Genomic DNA, 17,031 nt, shown 5'->3' with positions numbered 1-17,031 from the left:
TCTTTTTTAAAGAATTGAGTCTGAAGCAGTTTGTTTTAGCAGTATGTTTTTATTTAGGGAACACAGTATTTGCAATAGTTCTGACCAGCTGTAAGCCCTCCATTTTACTAGCTGTTTGCTTTGCAATAAAATAGCCAGAAATTCTGATAACATTAATAGGATATTTCTTCATGCAGGTTGTAGGAATATGTACATTGTATATAACAAACACTGCAGAAATTAATACATATGTACATTATTTACATAGCAACTATTTATTGTAAATAGAAATGTTTTCTAAGATAAAAAGAAATCACTTGTGGTTTCGGTCTGTAACAGACCTCACTTGTCAGCAAAACACAGCTGTAGCTCTGAAAATCGGTATGACATGAAGCATAGAAGGCTGGAGCATCTCCAACAGTTCCTAGGTAGACTATGGGACCACATCCCTCAAGTGTTCTGACACCTCCAGGGCCAGGCTACCTACACCTGAAAATGACGGTCAGGGCCCAGCAGGACAGGAAACTGTCTTTGGCCAGAGTAGGACTTAATGCTTTCATGATGTCAGACAAAGGGCATGAGTATGACCGACCTTTTGCAAGCCCTGGAAGTGGCCAGATGCCCTTGGGGTTAATACTGTCACAACAAAACCTGAGTTAGGTGACTCCATATGGATACTCTGAGAGCCAGTAACTTAGGATTCTTAGCACCAACAGCCATCAGGCAAAGTCCCCTCAAAGCCACCATCATGTGGCCTCATGCTTAACATCAACATCCAACAGAGAGCTCTGTATCCCCAGGACCATACCTGGGTTGGACATGAGAAGCAGACTAACCAGAGTCCTGATGGAGGCATGCCAGTCCCCCTGACCTCACACACACAGGTGCCCAACCAGCAGCGAGTTGTGGTCTGAGGTGATGAAGGCTCGGGGTAGGGATCATGGAAGACTGGAAGCCAAGCTGCATACACACCAGCCAGGCAGCTCAAACAAAGGTTTCAGATCTGAGGTATTAGTAAAAGTAAAAGCCTAGAAGCTTGGGAATAAACTAAAAAGTGATCAGTCTGGTACATGAACCTTGACATCCCCCATGTCCAAAAAAAAAAGTCTTATGTGACAGCTACCTCTGAGGCCGAGCCTCAAGACAGCTCACAGAAAGTCACATCTAAGTGCATTCAAGGACCCTTGGGATGCAAGCCCCAGGTGTGTGTACGTAGAAAGCGGGGAAGCAGTTAGGCAGGAAAGGCCATTTTCGAAACAAGCCACATGTAGCCCCCAAGAGAGTCCTCCAAATTATGAACAGGCCTCCCCAGAAGTGCGACAGAAAAGGTCAGATCACCCTGCCCACTCTCAGCCCAAGCACACGGTACCCTGAAATCACACCCTGGTATATATGGGGTTCTGTGTGCCACTGGTTTCTCTAAGTGCCATCGTCAGCTCTTCCCCTCCTCCAAAGGGATGCCAAATGTTGGAGAACCTGGCACTACCAGAGGATAGGTGGGTTACTTCTGGCTGCTCATGCCTAGGCACTGCATCAAATACTGGACCTAATTAATATGTCAGTGAGCACTTAACCAAAAGTTTGAAAAGCAAGCAACAAAAGTACCAAAGCCAACATGAGCCAGATGCAGATGGACCACATGAAACTTTCATGTGTAAAGGTCAAACAGTTTCCCAGGCCTCAACACTGACAGAATAAACATCCCGAGCCATACCATATTTTAGTGATTTAGAGAAGCACATGAGTAGAAGTGGCAGTTAGCCACACCTGCATTCTCCCACGCATACTGGTCCTCAGGGTTACCCCAGTGCCTCGACACCCAGAGTGGCTGCCTGTGCCCCACCTGACACATCAGGCCCCCAGCTCCTCCAACTCAAGTGCTTGGAGACTGCATATATAGACTGTGTTCAGTGCACAGTATATACTTGTGTCCAGGAGTTAAGTTTATAGCTGCCATTCTAAAAATACTACCGTTAGAAATTAAGTATCTTTCATTGTAATTTTCAGAATATAAAAAGGCATATAAAAGCTATAATCCTATATATCTGAGAAAAATTCTGAATAAAAAAGTGGTAGGTTTCCTTTCCCATTTTGATATAAAACAGTGACTTCTAGAACAGCTAATGCTGCCCAAAAGAGCAGGTGTGGCATGGTGTAGATGAGGCTCTGGCTCCAGAAAAGGAGTCCCATGTGGGCTGTGCAGGTCCTGAGGCTGTGTCACCAAGTGCTCTGTAGACAAGGGTCCCCAAAGGTCAATGGCAGGATAGTGCAGAAGTAAACACTCACAGCTGACCAACATCCCCGAGGACAGCACAGCACGAGGATTTCAGGGCTTGGGTCTTGGCTAGCTGTTCTGGAGGACATGGGCACCACACTGCCCCCTCGTCCTGCTGCTTGTGAGTAGCCAGCACATCTGCTATGGAGTCTGGGGCTTGGCATTTACCTATTTCTTATTGGCAATCCTCCTTTTCCTCGTGGCCAACATGTCATAGAATGGGTCCCTGCTGATGCTTGCTCTGGGGGAAAAAGGGAGATAGTGTGTTGTAGCTGCCGCAAAGCCTGGCTGCCCAGCCCCACCACACCACAGGTGCCAAGCAAGCAGCAGGTATAGGTCTGGGGTGGCCAGGCTGGCCTTCCTGACATACTGAGTACAGGGTTCCAACATGCACACGTGTGTACACACACGCCTGCTCCCCACGGGACTCATCAGCCTGGCTGTCCTCACTCACTTGATGGACTTCATCCATTCCTCCTTCTCCTCGGGGCTGGGGGCGGAGATCCGGTACACAACATGGTTCCCCTCCACCACACGACCATCTGCCTCTGTCTTGCAGGCTTTGATGACCTGCCCTTTGTGACTGGGGTTGTACAGCTCAAAGCAATTCTGGTAGAGAGAAGAGAGCCGTCACACAGGCAGGGAGGGAGGGGAGGCTGCAAAGACCCAGAGTGAAGAGGCACAGGCAAGGAAAACCTCGTACCGGTTTCCGAGGGTCCTCTACCTCTCTGATGCTGAGGTTCTCCAGTGGGATGATCCCCCTGGGCTCCTTGTCCTGGAAGAGAGATGCGTGAGGCAAGGCCTAACAGGCTGAGGTCCCCAGGACTGTAGAGAATATGCAGCCTCACTTACCGTAGTGTACTCAAAGTAGTAGAGGCAGTTATCTGTGAGGATGAACCAGCGCCGTTTCCAGGTCTTCACACGCCCCCCTAAGAGCAGAAGAGCCCTGTGAGGCAGGTGCCCAGGCAGCTGGAGCCCAAGGGCCCAGAGAGGGGCCCAGAATTCCCCTACCACCACATCACTGCCCTGTCAAAGGAGCCAAGCTCAGGACTCGGCTTCCTTTCTCTTCAAACCATCCCATTAGAAAGTCCAGGGCAAGCCATGAGGCCTGACCATCCAGGATGGTTGGGTGCAGGGCTGGGGCCCCCATGCACCCCCCCCCAGGGCCCACTCAGGTGCCCTCTCTCCACGGCCACCCAGGGTCACCCTAGGTCACATACTGCTTTTAAATCTGCTTCCTGGAAAAGTTAGTTGTAATGGATGGGCGTAATTTCCCCCATGAAATGAACACGATGAAGTCAGTGCCGGCTCACCCAGTTCTGTCCAGGCTTAATCCCGTTACATCAGGGCAGTTATCGCATTACTGGGACTTTGAGCAGTCCTGGGATCCATCAAAGTCAATTACTCTTGGCCCAGGGAATTATTAGATTGAATTAATCTCTTAACAAGATCTGGAGCACATGTATACATTTACGTACGTGTACACACACACACACACACACACACACAAGTATGCAGGCACACACAGGCTATCTGTACCTGCTCTTTACTATGGAAAAAACCCTTCTACCCCAACTTACTGTCAGTCAAAATTATTTCTGACAGCTTTTGCTTTTGACAAGGAGTTAGGGGAAAAAACAAGAGGAAAAGCTGCTTGTGGTAACCAATTCAGGGGCTACCAGGAGCTCCAGGTGAGATGGCCCTCCCTGCCCCATGGCTTCTGGAACTAACAGTGGCAATACAGAGGAACTGGCTTGGCTTCCTCTACAACATGCCAGGATGTGGGGAGTGTGGCTGGGGCTGCAGCTGCAGCCTCCTACACTCTGCAGGCCAATGAAAGGTACTGGGAAGTGCTGCAAGAGGCACAGAGGTGCCCACAGTGAAGGAGGAACTTCCCAGGCTCCGAGTGGGCCTTCCAGTTACAGAGAGCCAAATACAGGTGACAGTAGGAACAGGGGAGAGAATTTTTTCCTGACAGAGTGGAGAGTCTGCAGGGCAGTGGGGAATCCCCAAAGCACAGTGGGATATCAGGCCAGCCCAAGCCAAAGCCCGCCTCCACACCATACCTCTTGTTGTAAGGACCTCCTTAGAAGTCTCCAGCTTGCAGTCAGACCTCTTTTTCCCACCATCTTTCCGGATGGCTGGCCTAAACCCCTGCTCCTCAAATCACAGCTTCCTCACTGCCCTCACTTGGGGCCTGCCCCACCATTACTCACAGGAAATCCCATGCAGGGGCCCAGAAGAACCTCAGTTTAGACCCTCTTTTCCCAAACACCTCCAGTGAGGAGGAACAGAGAAAGGAATGCCAAGCTCTAGCCACACTAGCTTCTCTCAGGCACTCTCCCAGGCCAAGGCGATAACTGCATCAGGTTAGAGCCAGCTTGCCATGCAGGTGCAAACCACCAGTGTATTGCCTCTCCTCCCCTCAGCGACTCAAACTGCAGTCATCCCAGCTACATTGGGGCTTCCGGCCTACAGCACCTTCCCAACAATAGCCAGAAAGGTTCTTGGAAACTAACCAACCAAATGCCCTCTTCTCTCCCTCCCCAGCCCTGGGCTCCCCTTTGGCAGAGCTGCTCCAGGTCTCTGTGTGGCAGTGGCCCCTGCCAAGTGCCCACCCTTCCTCTGTGCTCCTACATGGCTATGGGACCTCATGTGCTCTGCTCAGCTGCATGCTCCCGGGCCTGCCAGGTGTTGGGGCACAGCTGCCCGAAGAGGTATCTGTGATGATGGAGGGCCTTGGCTCTGTACCCAGGACATCCCAACTGCTCCCACGGTTAGGGTGATTGGGGGACCCAGTCAGTAGGTGCCTACACTGAGCAGGGTCAGCTGGGCTCTAGGCTACCCAGCAGGGATCCCATTTGGCTCAGATGCAAGCCTAGCAGCGGCAATGGCCAAAACTTGAAGCCACAGCAAATTCTCTACAAGGTGGTGGGATGTCCTCAGTTCACCAATCCTGCATTCAGCCCCGTGCACAGGAGCTGTGCTCCCACTTTTATGTTTTTATATTTTCACTTTCATTGCTGTTACCAAGCATGTGTAGGTAGAGACACATGGCTGCACACAAACACACTAACACGTGCATGCCTACATACACTTGTTCTTCCATGATAACTCTAACTACATCCTATGTTTTTTAAGTGAATGGCTCAAAATCCACCATTGTATACAGCCCCACCAAGACTGCAAAACACTTCTAGAGTGTTTTCTACCCTCTGGACATGTCTGAACAAGTAATAGCTGGCTGTGGCATATGCTAGGTCTGGGCTTCTTCACACAACTGAGGGAAACCACTGGGCAGAAGTGCCTATGGGCATCAGGCACCTGGAAAAGGCCAGTGCAAGCTAATTCTGCCCACCAGCTTGCTGGGGTGCTATCTATGGATAGTGCCTTATGTAATCCCGGCTTTGGCCTTAGACTTTACCCCTGGAGCAGAGTGGAGCCAATGGCTGCTGGTGTGAGGCAGCCCACAGTGCCAGCACTGACTGGACCTCAGGGCCCTGCGTTTAGCTGCACTGGGTCAAGGCTCGGACCAGCAGCAAAGTGCAAGTGCTCTGCACACTGGTCTCATGGCCTGCTGAGATGCCTAACCAGGATACGGGTGAGAAAACACAAGCTGGCCTAGGTCTTGATTTCATTCATTCATTTTAATCCTAGGGACTTTAATCTTCCTAGTGGCAGAAGCCACATGAACTGCCAGGAAGCTGATATTGCTATCGTCCCTCGAGGGGCTCCTGGTGCTGGCTCAGGACTCTTCCTCTTTTCTCAAGTCCAAGTCCATAAGCAGTGTGACTTGAGGACTTCAGTGTGTGTCTAAGTCACTCAGGTGCCCAAGTTCAAAGTTACTGTACTAGATTTTAAGGCCAACATTGAGAACATTTCTAACTTTGATACAATGAGAGCAAAGCCAAAAAGCAACAGCCAAGGCTAAAATTCCACAGGGAAACAGCAGACCCTCAGGAGAACGCCATCAACTGTACCTGCCACGAGTCTCCATGTTACAGCCCATCCTCCCTTTATCCATCTTTTTTAAAACATCAGAATTTTATTCCACATGTCTTTCTTATTACACAGCATTAATATTACCTGGACAGGGTGCTGTCACATGTCACAGGCTTTACTGTCAATCTACGGTACTTTCATCACCCCCAGAGTCAAAATGAAGCCTAAAAATCTCAAATGTCCCAAATGCAGGAAAATTATTGTTTCCAATAAGGAAGTTTTTGCACAGGTGTGAACACTGTTGGTTAGTGGGAGGTTGGAGGTGGCACTGTAAGGACAGGCTGGTTATGAGCTTCCTCACTGCTGCAGAACTCTGAAGATTGGGGGCAAGCTTGTTCCCACACAGTCTCCCCATGCGCTTCTGGTCCCAGGTGCTCTGGGCCCTGCCCTTGATGGGTGGGTATCACACACACTACACCTGCATGACGCTGCCCCAGCCAAGTCCAAAGCCAAATGGATCAGATGAATGGCAACCACAGACTGGAGCCTCACACAGACCAACGTGGGGAGAGAATGAGCCGCTGGGGAGGAGAGGAAGCCACTGGGTACCTACCTCCTAACGCAGGACAAGCAGGGACAGCCCGGCACAGAACAGAAAGGTGGGAGCCACAGGCAGAAGGAAAACAACAAGAAGGCACATTTAAACCACTCGTCAGAATCACAGCCATGCCAAAGCACGAGAAAGCACACAGGTTCTGAGATAAAGGCACTTGCTTCTCAGGCAGAGAGCTACCGGGGTTCACATGGACGCTAACTCAGTAGCTTTCTGGGATGGCTTGTGCAGTGGGTGCTGCAAGCATGGCCCACTCTGGAAGGCCACAACTCAGTGACACAGCCACCAGTGCTGGGATGTGTGGCTGCCCAGAGGGGGCTCTGGCTTGATTGAATTTTTCTTTTTATAATCTTTCTGCCTTGTAGTGGGGGCTGTGGCTCCAAGGAAGGAGCAGGGCAAGAAGCCCTTGGGAGCTGCTGCTGTGGGTGGAGGGGTGTGGGCGCAGGTCCCACCCTGCCAGGCTCACCCAGCTTCAGCAGCCAGCCTTCTCGGTCAGGGTTGAAGAACGTGTGTGTCAAATCATTCCCGTCGTCTTCTGGGATCTTAAACGGCTCATTCTTGATACTTTCATATAAGTTCTGTAAGAAAGGAGCAAAGCCAATCAGGGACTGGAATGAGAAGTAACCACCCTCTCTCCCTCCTGCACAGAAATGCCACACAGCTGAGACCAGAAGGTTAGGGAGACACTTAGAAGGCACCTTTGAAATCAACAAACCAGTGCTACTGATTTTCATTGGATTACAAGTATTTGGAGACTTAAAAATAACTTGAGAGGATGGGATATGGCTCAGTTGGTGAAATGCTTGCCTGCAAAGAATGAAGACCCCATTTTAGATGCCTAGCACCTGTGTAAACAAGAACCTAGGTTTGGTAGTTTATGTCTATCATCTTAGAGGCAGAGACAGGAGGATCCTTGGGACTTACTGGCCAGTGAGAGACCCTGCTACCAAACAACAACAAGCACCCAGCGATGGTGAGATGGTTCAGCAGGTGAAGGTACTTAGGCACACAAACCTGGCAACATACGTCCCATCCACAGAACTTACACACATATGAAGGAGAGAAGCAACTCTACAAAGTTGTTCTCCGACCTTCACATGCCACATACATAATGCACATACACACACTAAAAATAGTAAGTAAAAACTAAAGCAGAGAAACTCAACACTGATCCCTATACCACCCCCTGCCCCCACGAGTAGGAAAACCCCATAAATGACAACAAGGAAGGAGATGGTGATGTTTAGTTTTAATTGTCAGCATGGCACAATCTAGAATCACATGAGGAAGAAGTCTCAATGAGGGACTGTCTAGATCAGGTTGACCTGTGAGGAAGGCGGTCTAGCCTAACAGTGGGTGCTGCCTTAAAGGGCATAAAAACAGGGTCCGAGCTGAGCACTGCTGAGCATGCATGCATTCATGTGCACTCTCTTGGCTCTTGACAGGACTGGATAAGGTGCTTCAAGTTCCTGCCTTGACTTCCCCACAATGACGGGCTGTAAGCTAGACTTTGTAAGTTGAATAAACTCTTACTCCCTTAAAATTACATTTGTCACGGTATTTTATCATAGCACCAGAAATGAAGCTAGGACAAACACCCAGCTGAGAAGCTGCCTGTGGACTCACCCTCAGCAGCTCCTCGGGAAGGTCCCCACCCTCGTTGATTCCACGGTTCATGGTGATGAAGCGCTCGGCAGTAGGCTTGTCTCGCACATTGTGGTTGTGCAAGCTTGTGTTGAGCATGATGATGGCAAAGGACAGCACATAGCATGTGTCTGCAACAAGACACAAGATGGGGAGGCTTCAAGCTCAGCTTGCATTTCCACATGGAGAGTGAACCTTGCTGGTAGAATGGCCTGCCCACTTTGAGGGGTGGTTCCCTACAGGGGCAGTGGGGGTGATGGGAGCTATGGGTGGGAGCATCTCAACTCTGGGATGTGGCAGCTGCTGACCTGTGGACTGGAAGACCCCAGGGTTGCACAGGCAGTATCGTGATGCGAAGGCCTCCATCATGCGGTCGATCTTCTGCGCCTCTCCGGGAAGCCTGAAGCTCCATAGAAACTGCCTGTAAAGACAGAGGATGCTTCCTTGAGTGACCCTGAGAGGAGAGATCTGGCCAGGCTCCCCAGCAGCTCTTGCCCCATGCCACAGCAAGAGCATAGCCTCCTCAGTCTGAGTGCCCAGAGCTGCCACGGAGCCAGCTTGTTTCCTCCTATTCAACAAGTGAAGACTGTTGTCTGCTCCTTTTGTGTAACTTCAAGCCATTCCTCAAGCCTGCTGCAGATGCCTCAAGCCTGAACAGGATCCCAGCATGCTTTGCCCCCCATGTTACCACCTCCTACACAGACCAGGTGATACCAGGGCCCTCTATCCCCATGGCAGCTCCAGTTCTGACAGGATGAAGGATCGTCTCCTCTCAGAACAACTCACCACAAGGCAAGGTCAGAGTCAGAAGCCAGGGCTCACCCACACCTTCCAGGCCACTGTCACAGTCTGCTGCTGTGTCACTCCTGCCACCAAGGACCAGGCCCAAGCACATAGCTGTTCCTGTCTTCAGAAGTTCCTCTCCCACTAAGGTGCCCTATGTGACACTGTAGCTCCTCCCCCGCATCTCCAACTCCTTGCTTCGCTTTCTCTGGCTACAAGGTACCCACCAGCATTCTCCACCTGCTTCCCTTAAGTACCAAGTGAAAGGTTATGGCTGTGCAGCTTCAAGAGTCACCCTGGCCAGTGAAGCTCATATCCAGCTGCTCAGGGACAGCCATGCAACAATGGCTCAGTATGAAGACAAAAGTTCAGGTTGGATCTACAGGCTGCAGGAAAACATCTGGACTGTTGGGGTATTAAGACATGACTAGTTCAGTGATACAGGAGAGGACCTGTTCTTTCCCTGGGCTCTTCCTCCTCTGCAGACTGGTGAACAGGACTGTTTCCTCTAGGACTGTTCACCACTCCCTCCTCCTTGCCACTGTTCCCACTGCCAGAGGCATTCCAGTCACAATCAGGCACTCACTCTGTCAGATCCTGGCTCAATAGCATCACACACTGATGTTCCTATTCCCACTTGCAGGAGCCACTAGAGCAAGGCCCATCTCTGACACTTTCCCACGCTGCCCCACACGGTCAGCAAAGCACCACAGACATGCTCTCCTTGCTCCCCCCCTCCACCAGAGCATCTTCCTCAGTTCTGATCCCACCATGACCACCCTCCGCCCACTAGTCTGAGGACCTCTTATCTAGCCTCACAATTTATTCCCACAGCAGCCTGCTTCTATGCAGAAGCAATCAAACAAGCATTAGCAAGCCTGCCATCTTCCCCATACCCATAGCAGACTTGGTACCATTTTGAGCATGTCCCACTTGCATCACTTGTTGGCCCAAGGGCAGAGAGGAGACAGTGCTACAGGCCAGGCACAGCCACAACAGAATCCAGTGCAGCAAACCCAAGGTAGGCAGCAGCTACTCATTCTCCTTAGTCTAGTGGAGAGGTCACCTCAGACTTTGCCCTCTGACTCTAAGGCAGACACAGAGTAACAGAAAAACAGAACCACGGTGGTAAGGGCTATGCCATGGACCAGTCTTCCAGGCTCATCAGGTCTGAGCCTTTCTCTGGCCATATAGTCCTCCAAAACTGAACCTAAAATCAGCTAACCAGGTCTGTAAGACTCCTGTATGGCTTTCTTGACAGCAAGCCTTTCAGTCCAGGCTGAACTGGTAGGCAGTGTCCCAAGGACCACAACCAAAGGCTGCCAACATTCCAGTCTGCAGCTGAAGTAAGGCCATGTGAACAACCTCAGAGGCAGGAGGAGAAGGTATGAAGACACGACCAGACAAGGCTGGCTATGTATGTTTAGCTTGGAACACTCTGGGGTGACTCCTCCAGGACAGTCCTTGTTACCTCTTCCTATACACCAGGTAAAAATCCAGTCCAAACGCCATGCTATCACAGAAGACAAGACACCATCTGCTCAAGACTGCAGACCCAGCAACTTGAGTGGGAATCCACAGAGCACACTATGGGAACCAGAACACTGAGGGCCATCCCCCTTCACTCACATATACTCTACAGTGACAGGGGCTTTCCTCACACACATCAGGGACCACAGAATGACATCTGATGGTTCAATCTATCCTCTTGGCACACTCATATGCTTGGGCCCTGAGGCTAAGTCTAGTGACCACAGGCACAAACCTGTGGGTCTACCTCTGAGGGTGTTTCCAGAAAAGGCTTAAATGAGGATGTAGATGGCATCATCCCATGGACCAGAGCTTTCCTTCCTACCTCCTGTCTCTATGAAACCTGTAAGAACAAGAAATCCCTCCATTCTTAGAATGGAAGGCTGTGTCTCTTCCTTTCTAGGACCCTACAGTGTTCTGCATGGTGGCTCTGTTGCTTCAAAGCCTCAAAATGGATGGGAGCCTGGAACTCTCCCAATAAAGCTCAATGGAGAGAGTAATCTATCTATCTATCTATCTATCTATCTATCTATCTATCTATCTATCTATCTATCTATCTATCGCCTCAGCTTTTTTTCTACAAAGCTGTCAAAATCTCTTATTATCTACACTTACACATTAGGCATCGGCTATGCCTCATGACAGACTGCACCCTCAAACTGTGAATCAAGACAGAACCTTCCTTAAGTCACTTTTCATCAGGGCACTGTGTCACACGAACAAGTAAGGTAGCAGCAAGTGCAGGGACCCCAGAATGAAGGACAACAAAGAAACTGAGACAGTGCAGAAGCAGTGGCCACAGCCAGGCAAGCATGCAGTCCATTCCTGAGCACATATGGTTTCCACCTAGGGCTGCTGACTGTCACACAGGACAGAATGCAAGGGCTGACCTGCCAGAACTGCAGTGCTACCGGGGGTGGGGGTCCATCAGAGTCACCTGGAGTGACTCAATGGCTACTGCCACTCCAGCCTTCCCATCTATCTATACACCCTGCGAGGCAACCACTCACCTTAAGGCCTGGACAAGGTTGAGATCAGCAAACTCATGAAGCTCAACAAAAGCCTGAAGAACTTTGATATTAAAATCATCCCTAAGAAAGAACAGAAACAAAGCAAGCACGTTCCATCTGAGTTACCTGGAGAGAAGGCATCTATATCCACGGCAGGCCTTTGCAAGTAATGGTAGCTGACTACAAGCAACTATGCTCTGCATTGTAAATGTGGTTTACAATTTTTATTTGTTCTTTTGAGGTAGAACTAGGTTATAGAAAGCCTAGAACTCATCCTCCTGCCTCTACCTCCCAAGTGCTAGGCTTCAGACATGTGCCCATGCCCAGCAGTTTTCAGACTCAACGCAAAGGAGAGCCGAGAGGCTCTCTGGAGAGTATATCCTAATGGATAGGAGCTAGGAAGGAACCCACCATAAACCCTCAACTCATCTTCAGGCCAGCTCTAAGCATTGCACAACAAATAAGGCCTGGGCCCTGTACACATTCTGGAACCTCCAATATGGCTCTGAGCAAGATCTTACTATGGTCTCTGCTTCACAGAGGGGTTTTGAGTGTGAGAAAGAGAGGAACAACATTCTCAGGCCACAAGCCATAGAGTGCACTAGCCAAGGAAATTTTTTTTGTGGGGGGACAACAATACATCATATTAAAGATTTTTTGTTTTGCTTTGTTTTTGGAGGGGGGTGGGATGAGGTCCCAGACTGGCATGGAACTCACTATATAACCCAGGGAACTCATTAAAGCATTCCTGCCTCAGCCTGCCTCATGAGTATGGGATTACTGGCATGAACCATAAGCCCAATCATATTGGTTTTAAATGTAAAACTAGACAATACAATAAAAGGCAAGTTTTTATCTAAATACAGTAAAAAGAATAATGATGTATCAGTGTTTCACTGGATTTTAGCTCAAATTCTGCAACAGACCTGCTCACCATGTGCTCTAAGGACATAATGCAAGCACAATACCAGGCTCCATCTGTCCTATCAAAGGGCTGGCACCCACTGTGGGCTGCATGAGAATAATATACCTACAACCTCACAGAACACACCTGGGATTTGCCATCCTTGGAGAACAGACTAGGCCTGGTCTGAAGACCACAATCTGTACCACACAAGCACTAGACATGCTATGATCAGTGGCTACAGCTTAGTGCTGTCTGCCCACAGGACACCTCATCTCACGTGGAAGTTTCAAGTTAAAAGATGAGGTATTACTGTCCCCGGGGCCTTAAGAAACCATCAGTCCCTGAGCATGTATCCCCAGAAGGGGCATGATGAGGCCTCTTCCCAGGCGGCAATGAAAGGCCTGCCCTGGAAGACAGGAGAGGCTGGCTTGAGTCCCTGACTGTGCAACACCACACTTGTCAGATGATCCACTAAACTGGGAAAGCGGCTCAGCATCAGGCACACTTGGGCCAGCTGTGCACCCACACATGCACACTCCTCTGCTGCTCAGGGGGGAAGGAGCAGCCTTGACAGCCAGGTTAGGACCACAGCTAAGGACAAGGCCTGGGACTACATCAGCTGCCAGAACCTAGGGATTGGTGGGCCCAGGGGCAGTCTGAAAGGTAGACTCCTATCTCTGCAGCATTTAGGGTTTGAGATTAGGGCTGCTCAACCTGCAAGGCTTCTTTATTTATGTTCGTTGTGTCCTTATCAGATGTCAAGTAAGATTTTCAAATGCTCCTCTTCGAAGACAGGGCTGCTTCTCTTTCCTTTTTAAATATTTGTTCGTTTATTCATTTTTGGTTTTCCAGGACAGTTTCTCTGTGTAGCTCTGGCTGTCCTGGAACTCCCGCTGTAGACCAGGCTGGCCTCAAACTCACAGAGATCCGCCTGACTCTGCCTCCCAAGTGCTGAGATTAAAGGCGTGTGCCACCACCACCCAGCTTTTTTCTTCTACTTTCCCCACGCCTCTTTCTTGAGAGTATTGTCTGAAATAATAATTTGGGGCTGGTGAATTGACTCAGGAAGTAAAGGCAGTTGATGCAAAGCTTAACAACCTGAGCTTGATTCCAGAATTCATGTAGTGGAAACAGAGAACCAACTCCCACACATTAGCATGCTGTCACCCATACGTGTACACACATACAAATAAATGTATAAAATGTTTTAAGTTTTGTGATGTTCAGTTTACCTCATTTTCTTTAACTGCTTGGGCTTTGAGCACCAAACCTAAGACACTCTTGCAATAACAGAATCTTGACGATTTGCATGATTGTAAGCTTTTGATGGCTTCACATTTGTGTCTTGGACCCATATTAACCTCTTTGTATAGTGAGGTGCCCAATGCTGCCTCTCATAGATGTCATCTGATATCAACTACTGGGATCATTCTTTCCCCACTCAAGTGTCTTGCAATATACATTAATCATTTGATAGGAAATATAAGAAACCCTGTATAATTCCAGACCATGAAGGTTCAGTTCACCCCTATGTTTTCTCTTAAGTATGTAATAGTTTTAATTCTTCTATTTAGGTCTTTGGTCCATGTTCACCTTTGGTATGATAAGATCCCAAATGTCCCAGTGTCCTAAAACCCTGTCCTCATGAGGCAGTGCTGGGGCAGCACCTCTGTCCCTATGGTCTGCAGCTCAAGAGTTGTGAGAGCATCCTGAGCTTACCTCTCACCCAGGTAGTCTCCAATGACGGTCTTGTTCAAGCCCTCTCCTTTGTATAGAAACTGGGCGACATCCTCTGGGGAGCTCTGCAGCAGGTCATTCTCAATTAGGAACTGAATGCCCTGAGGAACAAGTGAGGCAGAACACGCTGGTCATGATCCATTTCAAAGTTGGGGACATGCTTTGTGCCAGAATGTGGCAGGTCTGGACACAGTAAAAATGCCAGAGACCAGGGAGTCTGCATGACCTGACTTCCGGAACGTCATACTGTGTTTCATCCGCTCAAGAGCAAGCCACTGTGTTCGTCACATGTTACACAGCAGTTTAAATACCAGATTTGTAAAGCTTAGGGAAACCATGTCTTTCCTGCCTCACAGGACTTCACTAGTCACTGTGGGTGAGAGATGCTGCCATGGGTCAATGCAATAACCAACAACCAACCCCTTTACAATTGTTTATTTCTATTGTTTGCCTGCATGTGTGTCTGTGTACTACATGCATGCCTAGCACCTGCAGAGGCCAGAAGAGGGCATCAGATCCCTTGGGACTGGAGTTACAGAAGGTTAGGAGCCACCATATGGGTGCTGGGAATTAAACCTAGTGCTCTGGAGGAGCAGCTGGATCATCTCTCCAGCTTCCCTGCTCCACCTTTTAAAAAAATATTTTAACTCATTAAAAATTTAGATTATTTATGTGTGTGAACCCATGCACTAGCCACAGAGGGCAACCTACCATCAGGTGGTTCTCTTCTTCCACCATGGGGTCCTAAGGATGGAGCTCAGGTCTTCAGGTGTGGTGGTATGTTTACCTGATGAGTCAGTTCTCCTAATCATTATGAGGGTATGTGTCATGTGTGAGAAACACCCATGTGCTACAGTGCATGTGTGGAGGTCAGAGGATAACCATCAGGAATCTGTTTTCTCCTTCCACCTGGAAAACAGGGATTGAACTCGGGGTATCAGGCTTGGGTGGCAAGTGCTTTTATCTGATCTTGTCACCCTGCCCCAACCAACCCTTTTAATTCTACCACCTTACCTCAGATAACTTCTTTACAGGCTCCCCTTACATATAAATGACCTGTCACACAGTTCTGGGCAAGCAGCCATAAATGGAAACCTGTAGGGATGCCATTCACAACCCTTCCTCTTTCTTCCTGCGTTGAACTCCATGTGATGGTCAGAAACACAGCATCTCTCATGTGAGGGTAAGACTGAGGTAAGTACCTTGTACTGCCATTTGGGAACCACTTATTGCCATAGCAATTACATAATAAAACTCCATTGTGTAACCAGTTTTTTTTTGGGGGGGGGCAGGGGACACTGGATTTTCTGTTACCCAACAAGGCCAAAAGCATATTAACTGGCGCACTAGCGCTGAACTTACACCAGCTGAACACATACATGCCCACTTTAAGGACCTGCAAATCGTATCTGGCAGTGTCAGGAACAAGGTTGTCCCAGGCCCAAATCAGCTGTACTGCACCATCATGGGAACTTCCAGGACCCGCCACAACATCAAAACGTTTTATTTTGCACAACTTGAAAGCTGTTTTCAAGCTACCTTACACCAGGCTAGGAAGAACACAGGGAATTCTGCTGTGTGCCAAGAGGCATTTCTACAAATTCAGAGAAGCTTTTCCACCTGAAACTCCCAGGCCTAAGCCTGCTTTGGCTTCCTCATACACCCACAGTCCATCTGGCAGCCTCATTTAGCATTTCCAAAAACTTCAGGCAGCAATAGACAGCCAGTAAGAGAAAAGGTAAAGATAGAAGATGAAAGATTGAGACTGGAAGGGAAGAACAAAATGAACAAGAGGCTTTCATAGACTGGGTACAAAGCAAAAGATAGCACAAAGGTACATGTGTGTAAATGGTGCAGTTAGTGGGAGCATGGTGCATAAATGTGATGTACACATGTGGGTGCTCATGCATGGAGGCCCTAAGTTGATATCATGTCTTCTTGAATGTGCTCTATTTTTAACTGATGGAGGCAGGGCCTCCCACTAAACCTAGAGCTACCAATTCTAGCTCATCAATTTAGCTGCCTCGAACCAGGGCTTTCTTGTCTCTGCCTCCCAAGTGCAGGGACTACATACAGATAGCCACTACACCTACTCAGGTTTTATATGGGTTTGGGGGATCCAATCTCTGGTCCTGAAGCTTGCAAAGCAAGTGCTATAGCCACTGAACCATCTCCCCAGCCCCAGGCAGGTTTATTTTCATTCTACTTACGTACAGTTTAAAAAAAGCAAACCTAATTTTGGTAATAGTGTGGGATACCTGGGGAAATGGATTTGAGAAGCAATGGCCCCAGAAAGGTGGCCTCCAATGTTCTGCAAGTACACTGTGTTCTGGGTTGAGGGTTTGTTTCTTAATTTGTCAAGATACTTCAAGTCTTACATTTAAAATTTGTGGGCCATGTAGCATGTCATTTAAGTCTGACAGCCCTAAAGTTAACTCTTGTGTTTCTGGTGGAAATGGGAAAAAGCATGTCTACCTGGGTGCTACTGTGAAAGACAGACAGACAGATACACACACACACACACACACACACACACACACACACACACACACCCCTGTCCTGGAACATGGGATAAAAGCCAACAGCACTGCTGCTCTGTGCTCACATTGTA

General features: G+C 48.9%; 1 protein-coding gene across 5 annotated transcripts in view; it reads right to left on the bottom strand.

The window, feature by feature from the left end:
* The window catches only part of Cyth3 (cytohesin 3), a 90,278-nt gene that overhangs the window by 2,586 nt on the left and 70,661 nt on the right, over positions 1 to 17,031 (bottom strand). For 3 of the 5 annotated variants that reach the window (XM_027413586.2, XM_035443149.1, XM_027413588.2), the window contains exons 5-13: positions 14,403 to 14,521; positions 11,777 to 11,857; positions 8,762 to 8,874; positions 8,436 to 8,584; positions 7,276 to 7,387; positions 3,107 to 3,183; positions 2,958 to 3,029; positions 2,709 to 2,863; positions 30 to 2,495 (exon numbers count right to left, since the gene is read on the bottom strand). In XM_027413586.2, the coding sequence (XP_027269387.1) occupies positions 2,423 to 2,495; positions 2,709 to 2,863; positions 2,958 to 3,029; positions 3,107 to 3,183; positions 7,276 to 7,387; positions 8,436 to 8,584; positions 8,762 to 8,874; positions 11,777 to 11,857; positions 14,403 to 14,521 (951 nt within the window). In that variant the 3' untranslated portion in view covers positions 30 to 2,422. Of the gene's footprint in view, positions 1 to 29; positions 2,496 to 2,708; positions 2,864 to 2,957; positions 3,030 to 3,106; positions 3,184 to 7,275; positions 7,388 to 8,435; positions 8,585 to 8,761; positions 8,875 to 11,776; positions 11,858 to 14,402; positions 14,522 to 17,031 lie in introns of those variants that run through there. The other 2 variants (XM_027413587.2, XM_035443148.1) reach the window with 2 other exon arrangements.

The sequence above is a fragment of the Cricetulus griseus genome, chromosome 4, assembly GCF_003668045.3.
Source record: "Cricetulus griseus strain 17A/GY chromosome 4, alternate assembly CriGri-PICRH-1.0, whole genome shotgun sequence".
Taxonomy (NCBI): Eukaryota; Metazoa; Chordata; class Mammalia; order Rodentia; family Cricetidae; genus Cricetulus; species Cricetulus griseus.
The sequence above is the reverse complement of the archived record's forward strand: the minus strand, read 5'-3'. Positions and strand labels throughout refer to the sequence as shown.